Below are 25,783 nucleotides of genomic sequence, written 5' to 3'. Positions count from 1 at the left end.
GTGTAGTACGTTTTGCAGTAATGCATTAATAAATCTGTTGTGACCAGAGCATCAAAGCTCACGGCGTTCTGCAAAATTAGATTTCTCAGGAAAACCTTGGCCTGATTGCTTCAACTTCCAAGAGACAATCCCCTCATGGCTTAGAGACTCTGGAGGTTGACAAATGCAGATCTACTCCTCTTGCACACACCTTGCATTCCCACTGCCCCCTAGAAAGCCCAACTTCTTATGAAGACAGGTGACACTGCTGTTATGGGGCTTCACCATACTGCCACAGCCCAGATGGTGACAGGCACTTAACTCCTGCTCCTTCCTACAAGTCTCCCTCTAGCTCCTCGGCTTCTTCTCCAAGTGGAGGGGGGGAGGAAGCAAAGTTCTTGAGAATCCACAGGAGAGTATGCCTGCTCTAGGTAGAAGAAACAGGACTCCTACTCCTATCTTAAAGCTGAAGATGGTGGGTGAGACTGCGGCTCTAAAATGAGGATGAGAGGAGCTGGTATGATGCTGGAGAGCTTAGTAGGTAGTCCTGGGGATTGGCTTGCACTGTGGAAAGGCAGCGATGTTGGGAAGCCATGAAATGGGATCAGGTTAGTTATGGGCCTACAGTGGCCTGACCTTTCCTTCTACCTTCTCCCATGCTCTGCATCCCTATCCTTCCACCATCAGAGGGAGGCGCCTACTCCATTAATTAGTACATCCTAGCAAAGTACCAGAAGTGCTCTCAATACCCAATCACATCCAGCCACAACACAACCAATATCCAGTCCTTTCTTAGTGCCAGTTCATTTGCAATTATTACACTTCAGTAAAACTTCACTGGTGGCAACATTTTCCGAGTTGAAGGACTTTAACCACAACTGGAAAGGTCTTTATGAAATACAGATAAGGTCACAGGCAAACCCTCCTTCAGCTTTCTGTCATTGTTCAAAAAATACCCAGGGCTGGCGCAGAGGCTCACGCCTGTAATCCTAGCTACTCAGGAGGCTGAGATCTGAGGATCAAGGGTCAAAGCCAGCCCAAGCACAAAAGGAATTGGGACTCTTATCTCCACTTACCCACCAGAAAACCAAAAGTGGCACTGTGGCTCAACGGGTAAGGCAGTAAACTTGAGCTGAAGAGCTCAGGGACAATGAATGCCCAGGCCCAGGGGTAGGGCAATAGCCTTGAGCTGAAGTTGCTCAAGGACAGTGCCCAGGCCTAGAGTCCAAGCCCCACAACCGACAAAAAAAAAAAAAAAAAAAAAAAATGTTCCCAAGCCAGGCATTGGCAGCTTATTCAGCTTATTCCTAGCTTCCTCAAGAGACTGAGATCGGAGGATCATGGTTCGAAGCCAGCCTGGGCAGGAAGTCCATGAGACTCTTACCCCCACTTAACCAGCAAAAAGCTCATAGAGCTATGGCTCAAATGGTAGAGTGCCAAGCTTGAGCAAAAAAGCTAAAAATCAGCAATGAGGCTCTGAGTTCAAGCCTCAGTACTGTACAGGAACAACAATAAAATGGATGTTCTCCCACTTTTCTGGCACTTTGCAGCACAGCCATTCTGTGCCACCTGGGAGATCCTGATCCTACACTACCCTTCCTTGCACAGGTTTTTTTCAAATGTACCAACACCCTCCAGCTCCATGTCAGCCTCCAGTCGCTCCTCAGCATTTCACACAAATGGCCCTAAGTGGACAGAAGGCAGAGGGTCTTGAGGTAATCACACTGCTCCTCCAAGCACCCCGGCAGTCTGAGGTGCCATCTTCTGCAGCTGCCTTCTACTTTGGTGCCTGCTTCGTGGGCCTCTTTCTGCTGTCCAGCTAAGTTTACAGAACTATATAAACTCACACCCAACTGAGAGTTATAGATAGTCCTAGGAATCAAATAGTACTTGAAGCCCATGCTGTTTCAAAGACATTTTAGAAATGTACTACTGAACTACTTAAATAATATTCTAATTAGTCATCCCCAAAGTCTCATTCTGCTTTATAACACAACTCTTACGCAAGGTATGGTGGGGCACACCTGTAATCTCAGTTTCACAGGAGAATCTCAGTCCCAGACAAAGCCCCTGGCAAAAGCTTGAGTCTATCTGAAAAATAAGCTAAAGCCTTTTTGTGTCCTTCTCTGGAAAGAGTTCACCACTACCTGTGAACTGTCTCCCCACAGTGGACCCAAGCCTCTGTGGAGGCCATGACTGACAGCTGCTAACTTCCAAACTCCAACAGGTCTCAGAAACAAATGGCAGAAGCAACACTGATGAGAAAGCTCCTATGAAGTTATGAAAGGCTCCACGTCCAGCAGAGGCAGCTTGTCCAAGGTAACTGCACAGGTGTTAAAGAGCACCCACAGGGACACGCTCAGCCGAATGGGGAAGCCAAGTCAAGGGCTACATTCCTAACCAGGCACAATCCTAGCAATGCTAACTCCAGTCAGGACCCCGTCCGTGTCCCTGATCATCTCAAATGCCAAAACCTACAAATACTTAGTATTTGCACACAAACCCCCCTCACCCTTCTGTACATTCTAAGACCATTTCTAGATCACTTAGAATACGTTGTAACTCCTGTGTAAATTATTAGTATGCTGTATTGATTAGAGAATGACAAAGGGAAAAGCCTGTACATGTTTACTACGAATGTAAATTTGTGTGTATGTGTTTGCGTGTTTCAGTCATGGGGTTTGAACTCTGGGGCTGGACACTGTCCCTGAGGCTCTTCAGCTCAAGGCTACAGCCCAACCCTTGAGCCACAGCACCACTTCCAGTTTTCTAGTGGTGAATTGGAGATAAGAGTCTCTTAGACTAGCTTTGAACCATGATCCTCAGATCTCAGCCTCCCAAGTAACTAGGATTACAGGCGTGAGCCACCATGCCCAGCCAGATGAAAATTAAAAAAAAAAAAAATGTTTTTATCCCACCGTTGGAGGGCCTAAACATTTAATCTTTTACAAGACCATTCTTATAATAAACTGGAACCTTTTCATACAGTTTACACAATTAGCATTGTCCCAAAGTTATTCTTGTCCTAGCTTGTGTCTTTAGTGTTTACTCTTTAGAGTGGATATGCTGTCACGAAGGGAAGCCTCCAGGTACCATTTTGCTATAATTCTAAGAGTCTAAGAAAAGAGAGGGAGGGGAGAATGACCCCAGCTTTTTTATTGAAGGAAGCTACTCCAGCATGGAAGGGGTAGGTTCGCTGTCAGACTTGGTAGTACTACTAAAGGCTTCTTAACAAGCATCCAGAACCCAGGTTTCCCTCTTCTCCATGGTTCAGTTCTTCACATTACTCTCCACTCAGGATTCTGGAGACGAATAAGAGGATTCTTCTGATCAACCAGCAGTCCTTCAGTCTTCTCTCTGCCACGGTATCCACAGCTACTTTTCTGATTCCTCTGGGAGACTGAAGAGCCTCTTGCGCATGGCAATGCCGTGCTCCCTGCTCCGGCTCCTCTTTTCCTCATACTGGACCCAGAAAGGGAGAGAATGGACAGCAGGTGAGGTCACGGTCCGCCCAGCTTAAATTCAGTAACGAATATTCTCACTGATAAAATTTCTATTATCCTGAATCTGAGATTGGAAATAGTGGCATCAGAGCAATGAAGTTCAATCCTAATCCGACACTAAGAATGCTGAACTGAATTCCTCCCCAAATAAGAACCCAGAAATTCTTTCAAATGAATGTGTCTGTCTCTGTCTTCTAAGAGGCCACCTTTCTGGGCTTGTCTCACCAATGATCCTGATTACTGGCCTGCTTATTGAACAGTTCTACTTATTCCAAACTTCTCATGTTGAACCAAAGACTACTTCCCAGGAACTTTGCTAAAATCAATGATCAACTAACCACTAAGGATAAAACAAGATGGACCCAGTAGCTCACAGCCTTTATCCTAACTACCTAAGAGGCAGAGATACAAGATTGCAGTTTGAGCCAGGTGCAGTGGCTCACGCATGTAATCCTAGCTATTCAGGAGACTGAGATCTGAGGATCGAGGTTCAAAGCCAGCCCCACACAAAAGGACCTGAGACTCTTACCTCCAATTAACCTCTAGAAAAAGGAAGTGGGGGTTGGCTCAAAGGTAGGGCCTAGAGCTGAAGAGCTCAGGAACAGCGCCCAGGCCGAGTTCAAGCCCCATAATCCACAAAAGAGAGAAAGAGAGAGAGACAGAGAGAGAGAGAGAGAGAGAGAGAGAGAGAGAGAGAGAGAGAGAGAGAGAGAGAGAGAGAGAGAAGAAAGGTTGCAGTGTGAGACTAGAACTGGTAAAAAGTTCCTGAGACACCATTTCAACAAATAAGCCAAGTATGCTGGAACACACCTCTAACTGCAGGTACGGGGAGGTTTAGGAAAGACAATAGCAATCCTAGGCCAGCCTGGGCAAAAAGCATGAGCTGATAAAACTTAAAACTGTAATTGTTTTTAAAGAATGCATTGTATAATCCTAATACACACATTTGCAGAGGCAAAAATCATTACTCAACACAATAGCTGGGAATGATGGTTCGTGCCTGGGATCCTTCCACTCAGGGAAGTTGAGGCAGGCAGATCTCAAGTTCAAGGCCAGCCAGGGCCATCCTTCACACAAAATTCATGAAGTACTTCAAGCAACAAAGTTAATGTCACACTGAAAAGAGATTTATCCAACATGAAGAGCTAGACAGTTTCTTTGTGGGGGCGGGGGGTTCATGGGGATTGAACTCTGAGCCCGGGCATTGTTCCTGAGCTCTTCAGCTCAAGGCTACTACTGCCCTACCCCTTGAGCCACAGCATCACTTCCAGTTTTCTTGTGATTAATTGGACATAAGAGTCTCAATATTCTTTAGGTTCTTTAGTGCCCGTCTGGCTCTGAACCGCCACCCTCAGATCTCAGTCTCCTGAGTGGCTAGGATTACAGGCATGAGCCACCACGCCCAGCTGGAATGACATCAAGCGTAGCCTCTTCTCTGCATAGGGAAACAGATGCCCAAAACATTTTAGTCACCTGCTAATCAGCTGATCACTGAGAGATCTGTCCATTGACCAGAGAATTCCTTAAATCTTAAAATTCATCCAACTTGAATTTTCCAGTGCCATTTTTTTTTTAATTATTCATGTGAAAGGCAAAAACACAGCCATCTTACACAGGTTCTCAGGTAAGGCTCTTCCTTCTTTCCCTTTCAGAGGGGACCATACACTGAAAGTTGGCCTTCTCTGTGAAGCTGTAATGATGACAATATATAATCTTCAAAAATGTTATATTATCTTGCTTTACCATTTCTAGCCTTTTTTTCTTACCTCTTTCTTCAAGCATTTTCTCATCTCCCGGTCAAGATTGTTGCAATGACCAAAAAATTTCAGAATGTTGTGCTAAAAAGGAAGAAAAGGATAAAATATTTCTCTGATACACAGAATTTAAGTAGGTATTACTATGTCATGTTGGGGCTGGGAGTTTGGCCTAGTGGTAAAGATTCATGAAGACTCGGGTTTGATTCCGGATACCACCAGAAGTGGTGCTGTGGCTCAAGTGGTAGAGCATTCGCCTTGAGGGAAAAGCCAAAGGACTGGCAAAAAAAAAAAAAAAGAGGTGGTATTAGACCAGGTTTTGGTGACTCACACCCAGAATCCTAGCTACACAGGAGGCTGAGGTCTGAGAATTGCAGTTCAAAGCCAGCTAATGTCTCTGATACACAGAATTTAAATAAGAATTACTATGTCATGTTGTCACAAAGTATGTAAGACCTACATGCGTAAAACACATAAACCAGAAATTTTACTACTTCCTACTAAGGAAGAATACATGTTCTACACATAGAAACAAAAATAAAGGAACTTTGTGGCCTGGAGTTTGGACTAGTGATAGAGTACTTGCCTAGCATGCATGAAAACCGGGGTTTGATTCCCCAGTACCACATATGTACAAAAGGCTGGAAGTAGTGCTGTGGCTCAAGTGGTAGAATGCTAGCCTTGAGGAAAACCCAAGGACAGTGCTCAGGCCCTGAGTTCAAGCCCAAGGACTGGCAAAAAAAGAAAAAGAAACAAAAAACACTCCTTGCTAAAAAACAAGGCCTCTTGACATAAAAATCTCACACTGAGTATATACACCTTATATTCGTACTTGGCTTTTTTACTTAAAGCTGGCATTCTATCCCTTGAGAAACAGCTCCAATTCCAGTTTTTTGCTGATTAATTGGAGATAGTATCTCATGGACTTCTCACCCTGGCTCACCTGGAACTGCAATCCTCAGACCTCAGCCTCCTACGTAGCTAGGATTCTGGGTGTGAGTCACCAAAGCCTGGTCTAATACCACTCCCCTGCCTTTTTTTGCCAGTCCTGGGTTTTTCCCTCAAGGCAAATGCTCTACCACTTGAGCCATAGCATCACTTCTGGCTTTCCTATGTATGTGGTATCTGGAACTGAACCCAAGTCTTCATGCATCTTTACCACTAGGCCAAACTCCCAGCCCCAATAACCCTTTCTTTAGGGACATGTTAAGAGTCAGAGCAAAAGCCATTCTCCACACCCAAAACTGGTGTCAGCTGTAGTGTGGCACAGTCACATGACAGAGTAACTTATTTCAGTAGCACATGCTCTGTTCCATAGAAGCATTTACTGAATAAAATGTCTGGTGCTACAGCCATTTTCTCATTTGCCTCCATTCAAAATGTCATGGAAATAACACTAACACACACACACACACACACACACACACACACACACACACACACACACACACACACGGTCACTTGTACCAACCATATAAATAAACCATTTGATCAAGCTTTGCTGGAAAAAACAAAAGCAAAAACTCTCCTAGTGGTTTAAAATCCTATTATCATGGGGCGGGGGGACGGGGACGACTATGAAAGATGTAAAGCAGGCTGAGATGAAGCCTGAAGTTAAAATGCTGAATTTTAGCAAGGCTGTAATTAGTGTTTGAACATCACAATTTTTAATGGTGGGTCAGATAGCGTGGCGATCTGCTTTAATGATAAGCCATGAATGCTGAACTCATACATGAAATAAGCACACTTTTTCCTCTTCTTTCAAATTATGGCTTTTGCAGAAAGCAGACAACACATAATTAGCAAGCTCTACCTCATGTAATTTTTTTCTCCGGCTTTCACTGCCACTTTAAAAGCTTTCTTCAGGTCAAAGTTTTTCTGTCCAGCATTGAAGATAGTCTAAGACCTCCTATTTGTAATTGAATGGCTTTTTCAGAATAAATATTTCTTGTGTTTTTCCTAAACTACTTTCTTGACCACAAATAAACGGTGATAACACCTCTGCATCCCTTCTCAACAAGTAGAAGACTAGACTTTGAGAATATAACGGCATCTCAGTCTAGTATACTCAATCACGTCATCTAGAACATATAATTTGTCTCTCTGCCTCCACATCATCTAGGCCCAGTTGAGAATGACCCTTTTGTGGCATAATGTGAAAGTGTTCAACCTAAATGCCCTAGTGAACTGGTACAAAAGAACCATGCACATTCACAACACCTGTCTCCAGTGCCAGGCATCTATTTCTAGAGACTCAGTCTAACCAAGTGACTGTGGAATTGAAACAACCGCTACAAATATGAGATTTATAGATGGAGAATGATGTCCCAGGCACTAGAGATAGCAGTGACAAGGTGACCCTGCTCACTACTTTCACTGTGATCTGAGAGAGACAAAATAACTGCACACGACACTGGAGCAGTCCAGAGATACCGAGGGGCTCCCAAGACCCACTCAGGAGATGGTCAACGTCAAAGCTGTTTCCCTAGTAATTAAACATCTCCAAGGACATCGCAGAGGTGTATTCTATTACTTGCCATCCAAATGGGAATTATAAATTTAATAGTAGCTGGCTCACACCTATAATCCTAGCTACTCAAGAGGCCAATGTCTGAGGATCCTGGGTCAAAGCTAGCCCAGGCAGGGAAGTCTATGAGTCTTATCTCCAATTAATCACCACAAAAAGCCAGACGTGGCCCTGTGGCTCAAGTGGTTGGTAGAGCACTAGCTTTGAGCAAAAGAAGCCCAGGGACAGCAGCACCCAGGCCCAGAGTTCAAGCTCTAGGACTGGCAAAAAAATATACGACTATTCTTTTTACTCCCCCACCTCCTTTTTCTTGTTGGTACTAAAGTTTGAACTTCAGGCCTCGCTCATGCTAAGCAGGTTCTCTACTTGCTAGTGCTTTGTTTTCATTATTTATTCTTTGCTCTACACCTTTGTAGGTATTCTTATACTATCTCCAACAACACATAAGCAATACTTACATATTGCGTTTCTTTTTTCTTTTTTGCCAGTCCTGGGGCTTGAACTCAAGGCCCAGACACTGTCTTTGGGCTTTCTCAATGCTAGAGGCACTTGAGGCACAGCACCACTTCCAGCTTTTTCTATGTATGTGGTACTGATCCCGGGTCTTCATGCATGGAAGGCAAGTGTTCTACAACTAGGCCACACTCCCGGCCCGGCTTTTATTTCCTTTCTTTCTTCCTGCCCCGCCCCCTACCAATTCTAGGACTTGAACTCAGGACCTGGGCACTATTCCTTGAGCTTTCATGTTTTTTGTTTTGTATGCTCAAGGCTGGATAGCTCCACCACTTGAACCACACTTTCACTATGAGCTTTTTTGGTGGTGAACTGGAGATGAGTCTTATGGACTTTCTTGCCCTTGCTAGCTTGGAACCACAACCCTCAGATCTCAGCCTCCTTAATAGCTAAAACTACAGGCATGAGTCACCAGTGCCTGGCTTTACATATTGCTTTATAAATCCGGGGGAAAAAATACATTAAGGATCTCCAAGCAGCTTGTTCTAAATTCAGTATGATACCTGTAGACAATCTGCAACTCACTGACAAAGTAGGCCAGATGTCCAGAAGCAGTCATGGATCCTGGTGGCAATGCAATGACATTTGACTGTGAAGACCACAGAAGCATTAACCACAGGAAGAACGATAAAAAGCACAGCCAGTTAGGGCTACGCAAAGATAAAATAGTCCTGTACTTCAAGAGGACTTCAGAGCATTGTAGAACCCCAGCTGGAAAGGGCTATTCATAACAATGGCTTTATCACCAGAAAAGACGAAAATACAGACACAAACAAAATTCAAGGATAGAAGCTAAGTAATTTAATCCATTCATTCTATTGATTAAGCAACCAAGACCTTAAGGAACATATATTTAGTATCCTTGAGCAATACAGAAAAGTAGGCATAAAGTTTAGGCTTTATCAAAAAGTAATTTTACAAAATAAAAGGTTAATTTCTAATTCCATCAAGTACAAAAGCAGACAAAGATGAAGTCCACCATGAGGAGTTAGTTGTAACCACTGGCTATCTTGGCTGACAGAGAACACAGGTCTTTAAGCATTGGCAATGTTGCTCAATGAAGATGCTGGGGAAATAGGTAAACTCATTCAATATTTATAATATATTCACTTATTTACCCAACTGTACAATACATAGAATGTATGGCATCAGTTTCTGAATGACTAACCAATGACATGCAAAGGCTACCCTCTGTCAATAGTTCATTTTGTCTTTAGCCTATGTTTAAATTACTTGGGTTCATGGTTTTTTTTTTGCTTTAGTGTGACTGATGAAATCGTTAGGTTTATTTGGTTGCTTGATCCCATTTTGTGTTTGTTTTCTTCCTATCTTTGCTCATCTTTTTTTTTTTTTTCTTCAGTCATGGGTCTTGAACTTGGGGCCTGGGTGCTGCCCTGAGTTTTTACTGCTTAAGGCTAGCATTCTACCAGTTTAAGCCACAGCACCATTTCCGGTTTTCTGGTGGTTAACTAAAGAATCTCATGGACCTTCCTGCCCAGGCTGGCTTTGAACTGTGATCCTTACATCTTAGCCTCCTGAGTTGTAAGGATGATAAATGTAAGCTACCAATGCCTGGCTATCTTGTTTCTTTTTGCAAAGGAAGAGACCCAGACATGTTTTATCTCCTGTTTTCTACAAATGTTAGAGTAATAGCTGGGCAACATGGCTCATGCCTACATTCCTAGCTACTCAGGAGGCTGAGATCTGAGTATCACAATTCAAAGCCAGCCAGGGCACTAAAAACCATGAAACTCTTATCTCCAATTAACCTCTAGAAATCCAAAAGTGGCGCTGTGGCTCAAGGGGTAGGACAGTAGCCTTGAGCTGAAAAGCTCAGGGACAACACCCAGGCCCAGAGTTCAAGCCCCACGACCAACAAAAAAAAGAGACACTGTCCTACAGATTAGCTTAAATAATCACCAGGTGCTATGGCTCACACTTATAATCCTAGCTACTCACAAGTCTGAGATCGAAGTTCAAACCCAGCCTGGGCAAAAAAGTCCATGAGACTTCCACATCCAATAAATTACCAAAAAAGCAGGAAGTGGAGCTATGCTCAAGTGGTCAAATAGTATTTAACATACAACTTAATTGTTTAATTCTTATTTAAATAATAAATAAAAAGATAAATAGGTGTGCACACAAATACTTGCATACAAATATTCGTAATGGCTTTATTCAAAACAGCATACTACAATCAACCTAGACATTCAAGAGGCAAATAAACTGTCATAGTCAGACAATGCAATATCACTCAAAAATAAAAATGAGTAATGGCTTTGTCTAACAGCATGCTTTTGCCTCAAAAATGTGGAGCCATACACAAGAATATGTAGATGCATGTTTATTGCAAATTTTAGAGCAGAGTAACTAATCTACATTGACAGTAGTGTAAGGAGGACCTGAGCCAGAGGTGAAGAGCAGAGTCTGACTAGAAGGCACACAGGTAATTCTGATATGACACAATGTCTTGTTTCTTGACTAATAGTGATTGTTTGGGTGCTTACCTTTATTAAAACTCACCCAACCGTAAAAAGAAAAACAAATTCATTTTATTAAGCTAAATGTAAATTATATTTCAATAAAACTTTTTTAAAGTCATACAGTGATTTGAGATGTTACTTTGCTATATGGGATCCTTATAAAGGAGGGGGCGGCAGTGTTTCATTTGATTCCAATTTTAAAATAGACATGGACAAAAAGGCAATATATAAATAACATGTAGCAAAGAATACTTAAAAGCAAGGACTGAAAAACTCACCTTCGCTTAATTAATCTAGAAAAAAACTGCAGTGTTTTTCCAGTCTTTTCTTCTCCGTGTTGCCTTGTTCTCTTAGCAGACTCTCTCTTCCACTAAAGACTCTGACTGTATATGTATATATACACTATGTATGTAAGTCAACATATATAGTAAGTCAACACAAATCTTCAATTTCTACTCTTTAAAAAGGAAAGAGGGCCAGAAGATTGGCCTAGTGGTAGACTGCTTGCCTAGCATGCATGAAGACTCGGGTTCGATTCCTCGGTACCATATACATAGAAAAAAGCCAGAAGAGGTGCTGCGGATTAAGTGGTAAAGCTCTAGCCTTGAGAAAGCCCAGGACTGCCAAAAAAAAAAAAAAAGGAAAGAGGCTGGGGCACCGTGACTCGCGCTTGTAATCCTAGCTACTCAGGAGGCTGAGATCTAAGAATCACGGTTCAAAGCTGGCCCAGGCACTAAAGTCCCTGAGACTCTTACCCCCAATTAACCATCAGAAAACCTGAAGTGAGGCTGTGGCTCAGGGGGCAGGATGATAGCCTTGAGCTGAAGAGCTCAGGGACAGCACCCAGGCCCAGAGTTCAAGTCCCACGACTGACCAAAAAAAAAAAAAAAAGGAAACAGGCTAGGAGTTTGGCCTAGTGGTAGAGTGCTTGCCTAGCATCCACAAAGACACAAGTTCGATTCCTCGATACTACATACATAGAAAAAAAAAGCCAGAGATGGTGCTGAGGCTCAAGTGGTAGAGCTCTAGCCTTGAGAAGGACCAAGGACAATGCTCAGGCCCCGAGCTCAAGCCCAAGACTGGCAAAAAAAAAATCTGATGTGTGTTCCACTTTTGTAGTCTAGCTCATTTTCCAGGTGCATCAGGGAGTAGAAACAGCCCCTTCCTTTTCTGTGTGGTAGAAACCACTTGCCTACACTATTCTCACAACATCCTCTGAACCAGTGAAAATATCTGACTTTACAAGTTGTAAGTATTACTTACTACCTTGTTTTGGGTCCTTAAATTTTTTTTCTTTTTTTTTCTTTTGGGGGGGGGCTAGTCCTGGGGCTTGAACTAAGGGTCTGAGCTTGGGCTTTCTCCACAGCTAGAACTCTACCACATGACCCACAGCACCATTTCTGGCTTTTTCTATGTAAGTGGTACCAAGGAATCAAACCCTGGTCTTTGTGCATGGTAGGCAAGCACTCTACCACTAAGCCAAATTTCTAGGCTGGTCCTTAAATTTTATTCATTTAAATGGTACTTAATGTTATGAAATTTTACTAGTGTGAATATCAAGGACAAAAATACCTAAAACACCATAGAAAGTTCAAAGGAAAATATAAATGCTTCTTACAGTTGTATAAATACACAGAAAAAAATACTAAGTATTTAACATCTATAAACATGTAAGCTGATTTAACACATTGCAAACAGGTTTCTTCTCTTTGGGTTTCAACCATGGAATTCTGATCTCATTACACTAAGTAAAACCATCAAGTTAGGCTGATCATAAATTGAACCTAATTAACATGGGGAAGTATTTTAATCACCACAAAACACAGAAGGGTGGCCATCGAGAAGCAGATAACTTGGAAAAGTCCATATATGGGACATAACTGTTCTAGTACCCTATCACTAGAAAAAGGAAAGCATCTTTCCAGAAGGATACGCATTCTTATAGAACACTTCAGGGAAGTTCCCTAATAAATTGCCATGCTTGAGTTTTAGGAATCATAAAGGAAGTCATTTCTAAAAAATAATTGCACAATGGATTGCTGATCTTACTCAGCTAGTCCCATTATTAGGACGCACTCATTCCCTTCCACTGGTGCAGGTAAGATTTCACACTAGTACTGTACCTAAATTTCATCTGTGTCTTACAGTCATTTTTCTGATCTCTTACATTTTTGTGACACTCCTTAAGTAAGTTAATCAAGATGTTGCATTCTTCAGTATGCAAGTGTGGAGATAAGTCTGGATGCATCTTTCTGAGGTGATGATAACAGCTGTTCAACCTGTAAATACAAGAACATCTTGAATATGTAGGAATGTACTCATGTATGCCATCTAAAAGAATTTTCAGTAAGAACACACAGTGAACCATTAATGTGAACCATTAACCAGCTGTATGACCTCAAAAAAAATTCTCAAACTTGAGCCTCGGCTCCTTGATCCAATGACTGAGCGATTTCAGCACATTATGAGGCCTGTTTAAAAGAACCTGCAGGTTTAGTAGGGGAAAAGCAGAGATCCTCAAAAGAGCCAATACTGGAAGAAAGTGTACAAGCAGAAGAGCTCGCCTATATTAATTAGCATGACTTCAAACATTTCCTCCTATTCCAGAAACTGATTGCCACTCGTGTTTGTTCAGATGAAATTGTACCAAATGAGAGAACTGGCATATTAATTCTTTTTAAATGCTTATTCCTGAGAGGGCTAAAGGGCAGAAATCAATTTTGCATTAGTGTAAATCAATATAGACCGCTTTTTTCTTAACATCTGGCTAAGAGCCTATTAGACAATGAAATAAGAAAATGTATAATTTTTTTCCAATAAAAAGTATTACACTGGCCGGGCACGGTGGCTCACGCCTGTAATCCTAGCTACCCAGGACGCTGAGATCTGAGGATCTTGGTTCAAAGCCAGCCGGAGCACTAAAAATCATGAGACACTTATCTCGAATTAATCACTAGAAAATGAGAAGGTGGGGCTGTGGCTCCAGGGGTAGGGCGGTAGGTTGGAGCTGAAGAGCTCAGCGACAGCACCCAGGCCCAGAGTTCAAGCCCCATCGATAGACAGACAGACAGACAGACAGACAGACAGACAGATAGACAGACAGACAGAAGTTGCGCTGGGCCAAGAGCGTAGCATAGTGGTCTAGTGTTCCCCTAGCATGTATGAAGCCCTGGGTTCAATTCCCCAGAACCACATACACAGAAAAAAAGCCAAAAGTGGCACTGTGGCTTAGGACAGTGCCCAAGCCCTGAGGTTAAGCCCCAGAACTGGCAAAAATAAATAAAAAGTATTACTCTGAAAACAGGAAACTGAAATTACTTCACAAAGTAGAAAAATCAGCATCAAAAGTCAAAAGGACTACATAATTTTAAAGTGTTATCAGCTATTCTTTATACTTTCTAACAAAAAAAAAAATTACTGATGGGCACTGGTGGCTCGTGCCTATAATCCTAGCTACTCAGGATGTTAAGATGTAAAGACTGCAATTCAAAGCCAACCCAGGCAGAAATGTCCATGAGATTCTGCTCCCTGATAAAACTCTGGAAGTAGAGCTGTGGCTCCAGTGGTACAGTGCTACCAAAAAAAAAAAAAACAAGTTCAGGGACAATGCTCAGGCCCTGAGTTCATATCCCAGAACCAGCCCCAGACCCTCAAAACAAATAAACAAAAACAAAAACTAATTAATTGTTTTAATATTTTAAGGTCTCCCAAAAGAAAGCGTCTGTGAACCACCTCAGACCTCTTAAGAAGACTATTACCAAAGAAACAGAAAATTAACAGGTGCTGGAGATGTTACGAAGAAACTAGAATGCTGGTGCACTGTTGGTGGTAATATAAATGGTACAGTCACTTTAGAAAACAATATAGTGGCTAGTCAAGAAACTAAAAATAGAATTACCATATGATCAGGCATTCCACTTCTGGACATACCCTCCAAATAATTGAAAGCAAGACACTGAAGAGACTTTGATACATGTGCATAGCACAGTAATCACAAAGCTGAAACAAGCAACTCAAGTGTCCATAGACAGAGACCAGATTAACAGGGTGTCCAATTTATTGATGGAATATCATGAAGCCCTAGAGGAAGGAAATTCTAACATGCTAACATAGATGAACTTGTAGAAGGATGATTGTTAGGGGCCAAAGGGAGGAACCCAATGAGGAGGTTATGGAGAGTTTAATGCAGAGTTTCAGTTTTACACTGCATGCCCAACGATGGCTAGGATACTTTTGATATTATATGTATATTACTATAATTGAGGAAGTGGGAAGAAAAGAAAGGAAAGGGGACCTGGAGTTTGGCCTAGTGGTAGAGTGCTTGACTAGCATGCATGAAGACCCAGATTCAATTCCTCGGTACCACATACATAGAAAAAAGCTGGAAGAAGTACTGAAGCTCAAGTGGTAGAGCTCTAGCCTTGAGAAAGTCCAAGGATAGAGCTCAGGCCCTGAGCTTATGCCCAGGACTGGCAAAAAAATAAATAAATAAATAATAAAAATTTTTAAGAAAGAAAGGAAGGTAACAAAGGAGAAAAATCAGAACTCAGTGCAGGTCAGGAGTTCTCAGAGACAACAAAAGCATGATCCATGGAGTTAAAATTTTATACTGAACTAAAATTAAAATCCTTTACATTTCAACAAACAATATTAAGAAAATGAAAAGTCTCATTTTGGATGATGGGTGATTATAATGTATCACTGTCATCAACTATAATAACCATTGGTTCAGGAAGTTCCCAGCTGTGCATGAATGAAAGGGGGAATATTTCTGTACTTTCTGCTCAGTGTTGCTACAAACCTAAAATTGCTCTAAAAAACAAAATCTATCAAAACAATGAAAACATAAGACAAAAGATCTGAATTGCTATTTTAACAGACACAGGAATAGCTGAGCACATGAAAAGATGCTCAGCACAAGTAGTCCGTAGAGAAAAACAAGTTCAAATCATAAACTACTACTACACTTCCAAGAACAGCCACACAGAGCTCCCCGCAGTGGAATTACAAGCGGATACACCTTACCCCACCTCATAAACTATCATGAGTCAAGAAAACATTGAAGCTGGTAGCTCACACCTAGTATCCTAGCTACCCAAGAGGCTGAGATCTGAGGATCACAGTTTGAAGCTAGCCTGAGCAGGAAAAAAGCACAAGTGGAGGTGTGGTTCAAGTGTCAGAGTGGCAGTCAAGTAAAAAAGCTAAAGGGGGGCCGGGAGTTTGGCCTAGTGGTGGAGTGCTTGCCTAGCATGCACGAAGACCCGGGTTCAATTCCTCAGTACCACATACATAGGAAAAAGCTGGAAGTGGTGCTGAGGCTCAAGGGTCAATGCACATACTCGTACACGCGCGCACGCGCGCGCACACACACACACACACACACACACACACACACACACACACACACACACAGCAAAAGGACGGTGCCCAGGCCCTGAAGTCAAATCCCAGTACCAGTATACATGCATGTGCACACGTGCACACACTTTATATGTTAAACATACTGAACATATAGCTCAGTTTAGCACACCTTAACCATGTTCACAACATTCACATTAACCTAGGTTTGAGTACAAACCTGTTTTATAATACATTGTTGACTATCTCCTGTAATTTGTTAACTATTGTACCAAAAGTGAAAAACTAAATGTTTCTATGAGTACTCACAATTAATGAACATGGCTGAAAACACACTGGGTCTGAGGAATGCTTGAAGCATTGAACTAACACTAATTGCTGGGGTAGAAGCTACAGGAACAGAGTAATCTGTCTGTCTCTCTTCTGATGAGAACCCAGAAGAGCTAGTACACAGCCAATGGGCTCTGAAACTCATGGATGGCTTAGCAGGCAGTGTTTGTCATGAAGATGCCATGTTTTGACAGTACAGTTTGTTTCTTCTTCTCATTATATATTTCTCTATAGCAAGCAAGAGCATTCTGTATCTGCCTGTCAACTCTCCCAAACCTCTCATAATCACTGTCCATTTCTTCTAACATCCGCATACCCCTGCTGACAGTAGCAAATGTTTCTGTCATTTTCTCTGTTGTGAACGTCCTGGAGCCCTAGAGAATAACTTCTTTCTCTTCAGTCCTTTCTTCCTCCATTTGAGTCTGCTTCTCATCAGAAGTCTCTTCGGTCTTAACACTGACAATCTCATGAATGTCCTCTTTATCAGTGTCCAAGTCTAGCTGCTTTCCAAGAGCTAATACCTTGTTACTATTTCATCATCAGCATGATCTTTGCTAAAGCCCTTGAACACATTAACAAGTCTTCAAAATTTCTTCCAAATGCAGTTCGTGCACTGCTGTGTGACTTCATTCCAAGCTGCAGCTATGTTCTAGACAGTATTTAGAATGTTAAAACCTTCCCAAAACTCCAGGTGCGTTTGGCCAGATTTGGTGGCCTTCACAGCCTGTGCAAATGTGTGGCATGAATACTGTGATTTGAAACAAGCTACTCCACCTTAGTCCATTGGCTGAATGAGTGTGGCTTTGTTCAGAGGCAAAAACACCACTTTTACATCAGGATGCATGTTGCAAACATGTGAATGCCCTGGCACATCATGTAAGAGCAGAATCTTGAATGGAGTACTGGTTTGTCTACAATACTCCCTTGCTTGTGGGATAAAACAACTCAAAAACCAATCTTCAAACAATGCTGATGTCATTCAGGTTTTCTTGTGATGGCAGTAATAAACAGGAAGTATATGGTTGCTCACATTCTTGAATGCTCTGGGGTTCTCTGAGTGGTAGATGAGAAAAGTTTTTAATTTAAACCCTGTAACAGTGCCACCCAAAAGCAGTTACATGGTCTCTGAATCCTGGTACTGTCTTAAGACTTGTGATGTATTTGTGTACACTCTGATATCTGCTTCCAGAACAAACTTGTTTCATCTACTCTGAATATTTGCTCTGGTAAGTATTTCTGATCCACAATTATCCTTTAAAGCTCTTCCTTAAAAGCTTCAGCACACTGAATATCAGCACTTGCTGCCTTACCACTGACCTTAACAGTATGAAAATTACAGTATTTTTAAAGCGTTGAAATCACCTGTGACTGGCGGTAAATATTTGTGTATACGCGGAATCAGCATGCTCTTTTAGCATATTGAAAACACTTCTAGCCTTAGCCCGAATCATCAGTAGACTGAGTAGTAAGCGATTCTATCCACTCCACAAGTAACTTCTCCGTATCCTCTATTGGCCCAGCTCTTTTCTTCGTGACCACAGTGGACTGAACAGATGCTGAAGATTTCACCACATCATTGATTTGTTTCCTAGCCTTCAAGATGGTTGAGATGGAAGACTGAGACAGTCCTAGCACATGTGAGACAACCATGACTGGCTTGCCACCTCAATAATTTTTTGTTTCATCTCTAGAGTAACTGCCTTCCTCCTCCTCTTTTCACCAGAAGCAAGAAACATTGATGGGTGTTTTGTAGACATGATAGAATTTACAAACATAAAACATAGTATCCAAAAAAATGCTGGTAACAGTATACCGTAAAGTTTATTCTCGTGATCACAAGGTGGATGGATGGAGAGCTATAGCTGTCTGCCATTGCCCAGTTGAGAGAAAATATTACTGAACTGCATGTCACCAGCCAGGGAAAAGATTAAGAATCAAAACTCGATGAATGCATTCTACTGAATGCACACTGCTTTCACATCATTCTAAAGTTGAAAAGTCTTAAGCCAAAGCACCATTAAGTCAGGGACTGTCTGTAATTAAAAAGTGAGACAACATCAAGCATGGGTTAGGAGATGGAAGAACAACCTCAGCACTGCTGTTGCAGGTGTAAAACAGAAGAGACCTTTGAAAACAAGGTCCTGGTTTCTTAAGAGGTAAAACACAATCTCAATCACTGGCTATGGCAACTACACTTTTAGGTTGCTACTCAAGAGAAATGGGAAAATAAATCCACACAAAGACACATATGTAAATGTTCACAGTAGCATTATTCATAATAGCCAATAGTTGAAAACATCCAAACATTCAATAATCAGGTAAATGCATAAACAAATGTCATTTATCTATGCAGTGAAATACTACTTAGCAATTAAAAGGAATATCTTACTACACATGTTCTAACACTGAACTTCCAAAGCTCTATGCTAATCCAAAACAGCCAGATGCAAAGGCTACTTATTATTACTGTATGAATCAACTTATATTCAGTGTCTAAAAAGGCAAAGTTATAGGAACAAAAACCAAAGTAGTTGTCTAGAACGTAAAGTAAAAATGAGGTTTGACTTGTAAATGGGCGCAAAGGAACTGTTCTAGAACTGGATTGTAGTAGTGGCTACACAATAGTATCGATTTACTACAGATCCACTGAGTTCAGAATCATTTAGAATCATGGCGTGTAGATTATACCTTAATAAAGCTGTGGAGTTTTTGTTTCTTTTTTGTTTTTTAAAAAGGTTGTAGTTGGAGGCTGGGAGTTTGGCCTAGTGGTAGAGTGCCTACCTAGCATGCACGAGGACCCAGGTTTGATTCTTCGGCACCACATACATAGAAAAAAGCCGGAAGTGGTGCTGAGGCTCAAGTGGTAGAGCTCTAGCCTTGAGAAAGTCCAAGGACAGTGCTCAGGCCCTGAGCTCAAGCCCTGAGCTCAAGCCCGTGACTGGCTGTAATTCTAGCTACTCAGGAGGCAGAGATCTGAGGTTTGTGGTTTGAAGCCAGCCCAGGCAAGAAAGTCCATGAGACTCTTATCTCCAATTAATCACCAGAAAACTTTTAAGTGGTGCTATAGCTCAAAAGTGGTGGAGATACAAGAGCGAGGACTCAATAACTGCATACCCAAAGCTATGGACATGGTAATGGAAATACAAACGTAACTATATAGACATAAAGACCTATGATTCTATAGACGTAACGTCTTATTTCATAAATTGACATGTTTCTATGACATACAAACCCTTAGCCTAATTTTGATTAAGTTCTAAATACTAAGTCCCAGAGATTGTAATTAGAGATTCCCTCCTTGAACATTTGTTTGTTAAACTTGTCATTTAAAATATGATGTAAACATTAAAAAAAAAAAGTACTACATGGTGTGCAAAAAAAAAAGTGGTGGAGAGCTAACCTTGAGCAAAAAGAATTCAGGGACTGTGCCCAGGCTGAGTTCAAGCTCCACATCTGAGAGACAAAAAAACGTTGTGAGAAATTCAAACTGCCCATCCTACTCCCAACAAATAAAAGTAGGTACAAATAATTCCAAAGGATCATGTGGGGGGAGGGGGAACCTCTGTTCAGTCATATAGGTATAACATCATCAACACAGGCGCACTGGCCACAGATAGCCACTAAAAAACACAGGAGAACCATTGAAACTAATATATGTGTACCATTCTGTACCAGACATCACAAATCAAATCATTTCTCAAGCTTTATATGGTCTGAGGGCCAAACATTCCCACACTTAGAGTACAGGAAGGCTATATCAAATTGCAACTTTTATCAGGAGAATACTGTTGTACTCAGTAACACACACACACACACACACACACACACACACACACACACACACCCCTAAAGATCACAAACTAGATTATTCTAAATCAGCTAAGTACTTAGTTGAATGGAGAATGGAAATGCAGCCAAGTTCTCTTTGTCCAACACTGACTATAGGTCCCTTTTATTGACACAAATTTATTACATCAGAAGAATGAAGCTTCAGACAGTTCAGCCCTCTAAGTCACTGAATAACATACCACTCAATACAAGTACCTATATCTATGTAAAGTACTAGTTATCTGGCTTCTGCCTTTTCTACTTTTTCTAAAAGGAGTATTAGTGGCTTACCATTAAGAAATTGTCTTAAGGGCCGGGGGTTTGGCCTAGTGGTTGAGTGCTTGCCTAGCATGCACGAAGACCCGGGTTTGATTCCTCGGTACCACATACATAGAAAAAAAGCCAGAAGTGGTGCTGAGGCTCAAGTGGTAGAGCTCTAGCCTTGAGAAAGTCCAAGGACAGTGCTCAGGCCCTGAGCTCAAGCCCAGGACTGGCAAAAAAAAAAAAAAAAAAAAAAGAAATTGTCTTAAGCATTTTATTTCATAAGTATACAGGACAGAATGTTACTGTACACTGCTATTACCAGCCCTAAAAGTTGTATCTTTGCAATTTATAAAAAAGCCTGCGATATACTGTGACCACTTTGTTGGCAAATACAGATGGTCTCCTACTTCCTACTTTTGATGATTCAACTAACAATTTCTTGCCTTTACAATAGTGTATAAAAAATGTACACACTGAAGCCAAGTGCTGGTAGATCACACCTGTAATCCTAGCTACTCAGGAGGCTGAGATGTGAGGGTCATGGTTCAAAGCCAGTTGGGGTAGGAAAATCTGAGAGACTCTTATCTCCAATAAACTACTCAGAAAAAGCCAGAAGTGGCCAGGCACTGTGGCTCAAACCTGTAATCCAAGCTATTCAGGAGGCTGAGATCAGGGGATCGAGGTTCAAAGCCAGCCCAGGCACTACAAAGCAAAGAGTCTCTTATCTCCAATTAACCACTAGAAAATGGGAAGTGGCACTGTGGCTCAAGGGTAGGTGGGTAGCCTTGTGCTGAAGAGCTCAGGGACAATGCCCAGGCCCCAAGTTCAAGCCCCAGGACAATCAAAACAACACAACTGTTCTTGAAAAGATACTTGGCTAAAATAATGTATACATGCACACTGCATATAGTATATATTTATGTAAATGGTATTCCTTTTACTCCATCCAGTAACAAAAATTTACTTCAAATATGTATGCTACTATAGACCCAGCAGGAATACCAATAAGACCTCCCTTTTCTCCTTTTAAATTTTATTTTCAGTTGACAGATAATAAGGGTATCTATGTATGGGGCTCTACTCTCCTAATGTGTTTACCCTAAATGATTATTTCAAAGACTAAAATGGTTTTCAGCGGTGCTGTGGCTCAAGAGGTAAGGCAATAGCGTTGAGCTGAAGAGCTCAGGGACAGTGCCCAGGTACAGAGCTCAAGTCCCACGATTGACAAAAAATAATCAATAAATAAAATGGTTTTCTTCTCTCATTCTTCTTGCTAAGAAGCTACTGCTTAACATAAAGTTTCAAACTCTTCACCTTATGAAATAGGTCCCTTGCTTTTCCCATCACCCTCTGTCCTCCACCTTATCTTTTTAGTTCAATATTCCCTACTCACCCTCACCTATGCTCCACCCACCATGTATTACAGGCCTTTGTCCAAAAACTGGAACAAATAAACTGGTACTACTGCCCTCTAGAGTGTCAATTACTGGCAGTGATCTCTCAATACACACTTAAATGCTGATACTCCAGTGGTCACCTTCCTATTTCAAGAATATTATTATAACTCAAGGTATTTTTATGAACTGAAGAAAAAAATTTTTTAAATTGCCCTTTTGTAGGTCAAAATGTACATTACCCCCATTTTCATGAAAAAAAAAAAAAAAAAAACAAACCTAAGCCCCAGACCACAGAGTGATTCATTTTAACAGATTTTTTCCCCATTCACAACAGGAAAGTCATGCCTTCACAGCAGTCTATGAACAAAATTGATTCGGCTACAACTCTTTATTCCTCAAAGAACATCTGGCTGGCTACATGTTCCATAGGCACTAATCCTAGGCCAAGATCCAAACGTAATGTTATTCTTACTGTTAGAAACAGAGGTTCTGCTGAGATCAAGACAGAGTTACAGTTGTTGCTGGTCAGTCATCTAGAATTCCAACCATACTCCCCAGGAGTATGCAGAGGACTCAGGGCTCAGATGGGCACAGGTTAGTCCTTATATTTAAACAGAAGACAATTGGGAATGCTTAGTGATTTAGGAAAGTCCACAGTAGAGGAGATCAAAAAAATAAATAAACTGCCTGCTGAGTAAGACAAATGATGAATTTGAGGATGTCAGTTCCAGGAGTAAAGAAACAGACTTGCGGGACCGGGAGTTTGGCCTAGTGGTAGAGTGCTTGCCTAGCATACACGAATACCCGGGTTCGATTCCTCGGTACCACATACATAGCAAAAAGCCAGAAGTGGTGCTGTGGCTCAAGTGGTAGAGTCCTAGCCTTGAGAAAATCCAGGGACAGTGCTCAGGCCCTGAGCCCAAGCCCAGGACTGGCAAAAAAAAAAAAAGAAAGAAAGAAACAGACTTGCCTATTCCCAAAGTGTTATCAGTCTGGCTATCAATTTGAGACCTATGTTTCTTCTGGCATGAAATGGACAAATCTGAAACAGCAAGCAGTGAGTGTGATGTAAGTAAAGTACAGTTTGGATACGAAGTTCTTATTCACACAACAAGAAAAACTGAACCAGGGGCTGGGAGTTTGGCCTAGTGGTTAAAGTGCTTGCCTAGCATGCATGAAGACCCGGGTTCGATTCCTGGGCACCACATACATACAAAAAAGACGGAAGTGGTGCTGAGGCTCAAGTGGTAGAGCTCTAGCCTTGAGAAAGTCCAAGGACAGTGCTCAGGCTCTGAGCTCAAGCCCAGGACTTGTAAAAAAAAAGAAAAAAAAGAAAAACTGAACCAAGTGAACCATGTGAAATGTTTGAAGACAAACTGGAAAGTACAGGTGCAAATGTGTAAAAGCACTTGGAGCTGTCCAGTAACTGGGCTGCTGTATAAAACTCTTTAAGTGCAGTTGTGACATATGCAAAAGAGACTGGCTACATATTAAACAAGAATGGCACATATTCCTGCACAAGATACTTAAGTTTCTTCTCAAATGTACACTTTGCAATTAAACTATTTTGGAAACTTCTAAAAATAAAAGGCAAGCCAAAAGAATACTGAAGTGAGTGGGAGAACTTGTACTTAGCCAAAAGAATACTGAAGTGAGTGGGAGAACTTGTACTTAGCCAAAAGAATACTGAAGTGAGTGGGAGAACTTGTACTTAGCATTCTCAAGGCCCTGTATTATAATCCCCAGCATTGTACACACAAAAAGACTGACAGAGAACAATTTTGAAGGGGATGGTGCAAAAAGAATTCCGAACTAGCTTTACTATTGAAACAAGAGAGAGGGAACATTCATGGTATGACTTCATGCATGGGTGTTTGCAGTCAAAAAGTTTTGTTTGCATTCCATCCAAATTGTATTTTGTATTAAACATGAAATTCAATCCCATAGGTGTCTTTTGGTTTTGTTTTTGGTTGGTTTTTTTTTTTTTTTTGCCAGTCCTGGGCCTTGAACTCAGGGCCTGGGCACTGCTTTTGAGCTTTCTCAAGGCTAGCACTCTACCACTTGAGTCACAGTACCACTTCTATCTTTTTCTATGTATGTGGTACCAAGGACTCAAACCCAGGTTTGCATGCTAGGAAAGCACTCTACCAGTAGGCCAAACTCCTAGTCCCCACAGGCTTTTTTTTTTGCCAGTCCTGGGCTTGTGGTCAGGGCCTGAGCACTGTCCTTGGGCTTTCCTCAAGGCTAGTGTTCTACCCTGAGCCACCACACCACTTCCGGCTTTTTCTATGTATGTGTTACCGAGGAATCAAACCCAGGTCTTCCTGCATGCTAGGCAGGCACTCTACCACTAGGCCAAACTCCCGCCTCCCCCCCACAGGCATTCTTAACAGCCTATTCTAATAACATTATGAGAACTCCAACTACCTTTTACAACTGAAGAAGAGTATGTACTTACACAGAAGCCTTTAGCCCCCTTTCACACCGCTGTTTGTAAGTCATCGAAAAGGTGTTCTAGCCACAATTACATCATCCTCTCCAGGCTGCCCCCAACTTCTCAAGCACCGCATGCACACAAATACTTGAAACAGTACAATAATGGTTTAAATGTTCAGTTGTGAAAATTTGGCTAACACAGACTCCTTGGAGGTAGGCTGGGAGGATGTAAAGCTGAAATGACACTTTTATTTCTTCTCCCACTTGCCAAAATTCAGGTAAAAAGTTCCAAATTCTTTGACATCAGATCTCAACCACCCATCACCAGGCGGCACAATTTTAGAAAACACATAATGAGAACTCTAGCACAAGGGGAATAGCCCTCCCATAACATGCCTTAAGCACTCTCCAATCGGAGTGGAGAACCCCACATTCTAAAACCACTTGGTTTCCATTTGCAAAGATTTTGGTACTGCATGGTTACAATGGAAGGAAACTTAACACTGCAATTTTCATCTCCTTCCTCACTTAATTTGAAACGAAGACAGGACCAAGCCAAACCTACATCCAGTTCACTGTCCAAACAATCCTCTCTGCAGGAAAAAAAAACAAACAAGTACCTGTAAATAAACACTCAGTGCTTTCTAATATATATATATATATATTTTTTTTTTTTTTTCCTGAGAGCCTCCACTTAAGAAAGCACTTTTCACCATTTTCAAACTACAGACTCTACTGTGGCAGACACAGCACTAGTCCACCCTCCCCCCCTGGCGGTTCTCCCGGCCCCCAAGCGACTCTTAGGACCTGGCTACGTCGCTTCCAAGGGCGATTCCATCCCACAGACGGCCTGGAGAGAACCTGGACCACTGTCACCTGGACCAGACGGGCTTCCCAAGGGACCCTCTCCACCCCCGAGGGGCGCACGTCCAGCCTCGGCCGGCACGGGCGCCCCCAGCGGGTCCTAGCAGAGTCCCCGAGCCGTGCACACTGGCACGCGTGGGACGTCCACAGCGTGTTCCTCCTCAAGACCGCGCAGGAAGCTTCGACCGGGGGTGGGGGGGAGTGGGGGGACGCAGGCTCTCCCGGACCTGCGTGGACTCTCACCTCACCCACTGCGCAGGCGCGTCCGCCGAGGCTCCGCAGGGTCACCAGGCCGCCCCGCAGGTGACCCCCCCCCCCAAAGCCGGCGGCCGACCACCGATCCGCCGCCGCCAGTGGACGCCCCGGCCCCACCAACCGCACTCCCGAAGCTCACCCCGATCCGGCCGCCCTGGAGAGCCGAGGGGGGCGACCCGCCGAGCCAGCGAGCGCCTGGCCGGCCCGCGGGATGCCGCCTACCCCGCTGCCCCACCGCACGCACGCACGCACGCACGCACGTCCCGGGTCGCGACCCCGCGGGACCCGCCCC

General features: G+C 42.4%; 1 protein-coding gene across 3 annotated transcripts in view; it reads right to left on the bottom strand.

Annotated features, from left to right (window-relative positions):
• Nucleotides 1–3,115: 3,115 nt before the first annotated feature.
• Cmc2 (C-X9-C motif containing 2) overlaps nucleotides 3,116–25,783 on the bottom strand; it is a 22,964-nt gene continuing 296 nt past the window's right edge. The window contains exons 1-4 of one of the 3 annotated variants that reach the window (XM_090357239.1): nucleotides 25,631–25,713; nucleotides 12,927–13,038; nucleotides 5,249–5,320; nucleotides 3,116–3,441 (exon numbers count right to left, since the gene is read on the bottom strand). In XM_090357239.1, the coding sequence (XP_090213365.1) occupies nucleotides 3,355–3,441; nucleotides 5,249–5,320; nucleotides 12,927–13,007 (240 nt within the window). In that variant the 5' untranslated portion in view covers nucleotides 13,008–13,038; nucleotides 25,631–25,713 and the 3' untranslated portion in view covers nucleotides 3,116–3,354. Of the gene's footprint in view, nucleotides 3,442–5,248; nucleotides 5,321–12,926; nucleotides 13,039–25,179; nucleotides 25,261–25,630; nucleotides 25,714–25,783 lie in introns of those variants that run through there. The other 2 variants (XM_090357240.1, XM_090357241.1) reach the window with 2 other exon arrangements.

Source organism: Megascapheus bottae, chromosome 24 (assembly GCF_031878675.1).
Source record: "Megascapheus bottae isolate mThoBot1 chromosome 24, mThoBot2.hap1, whole genome shotgun sequence".
NCBI classification, from domain to species: Eukaryota; Metazoa; Chordata; class Mammalia; order Rodentia; family Geomyidae; genus Megascapheus; species Megascapheus bottae.
This window is presented reverse-complemented; position numbering and strand designations above follow the sequence as displayed.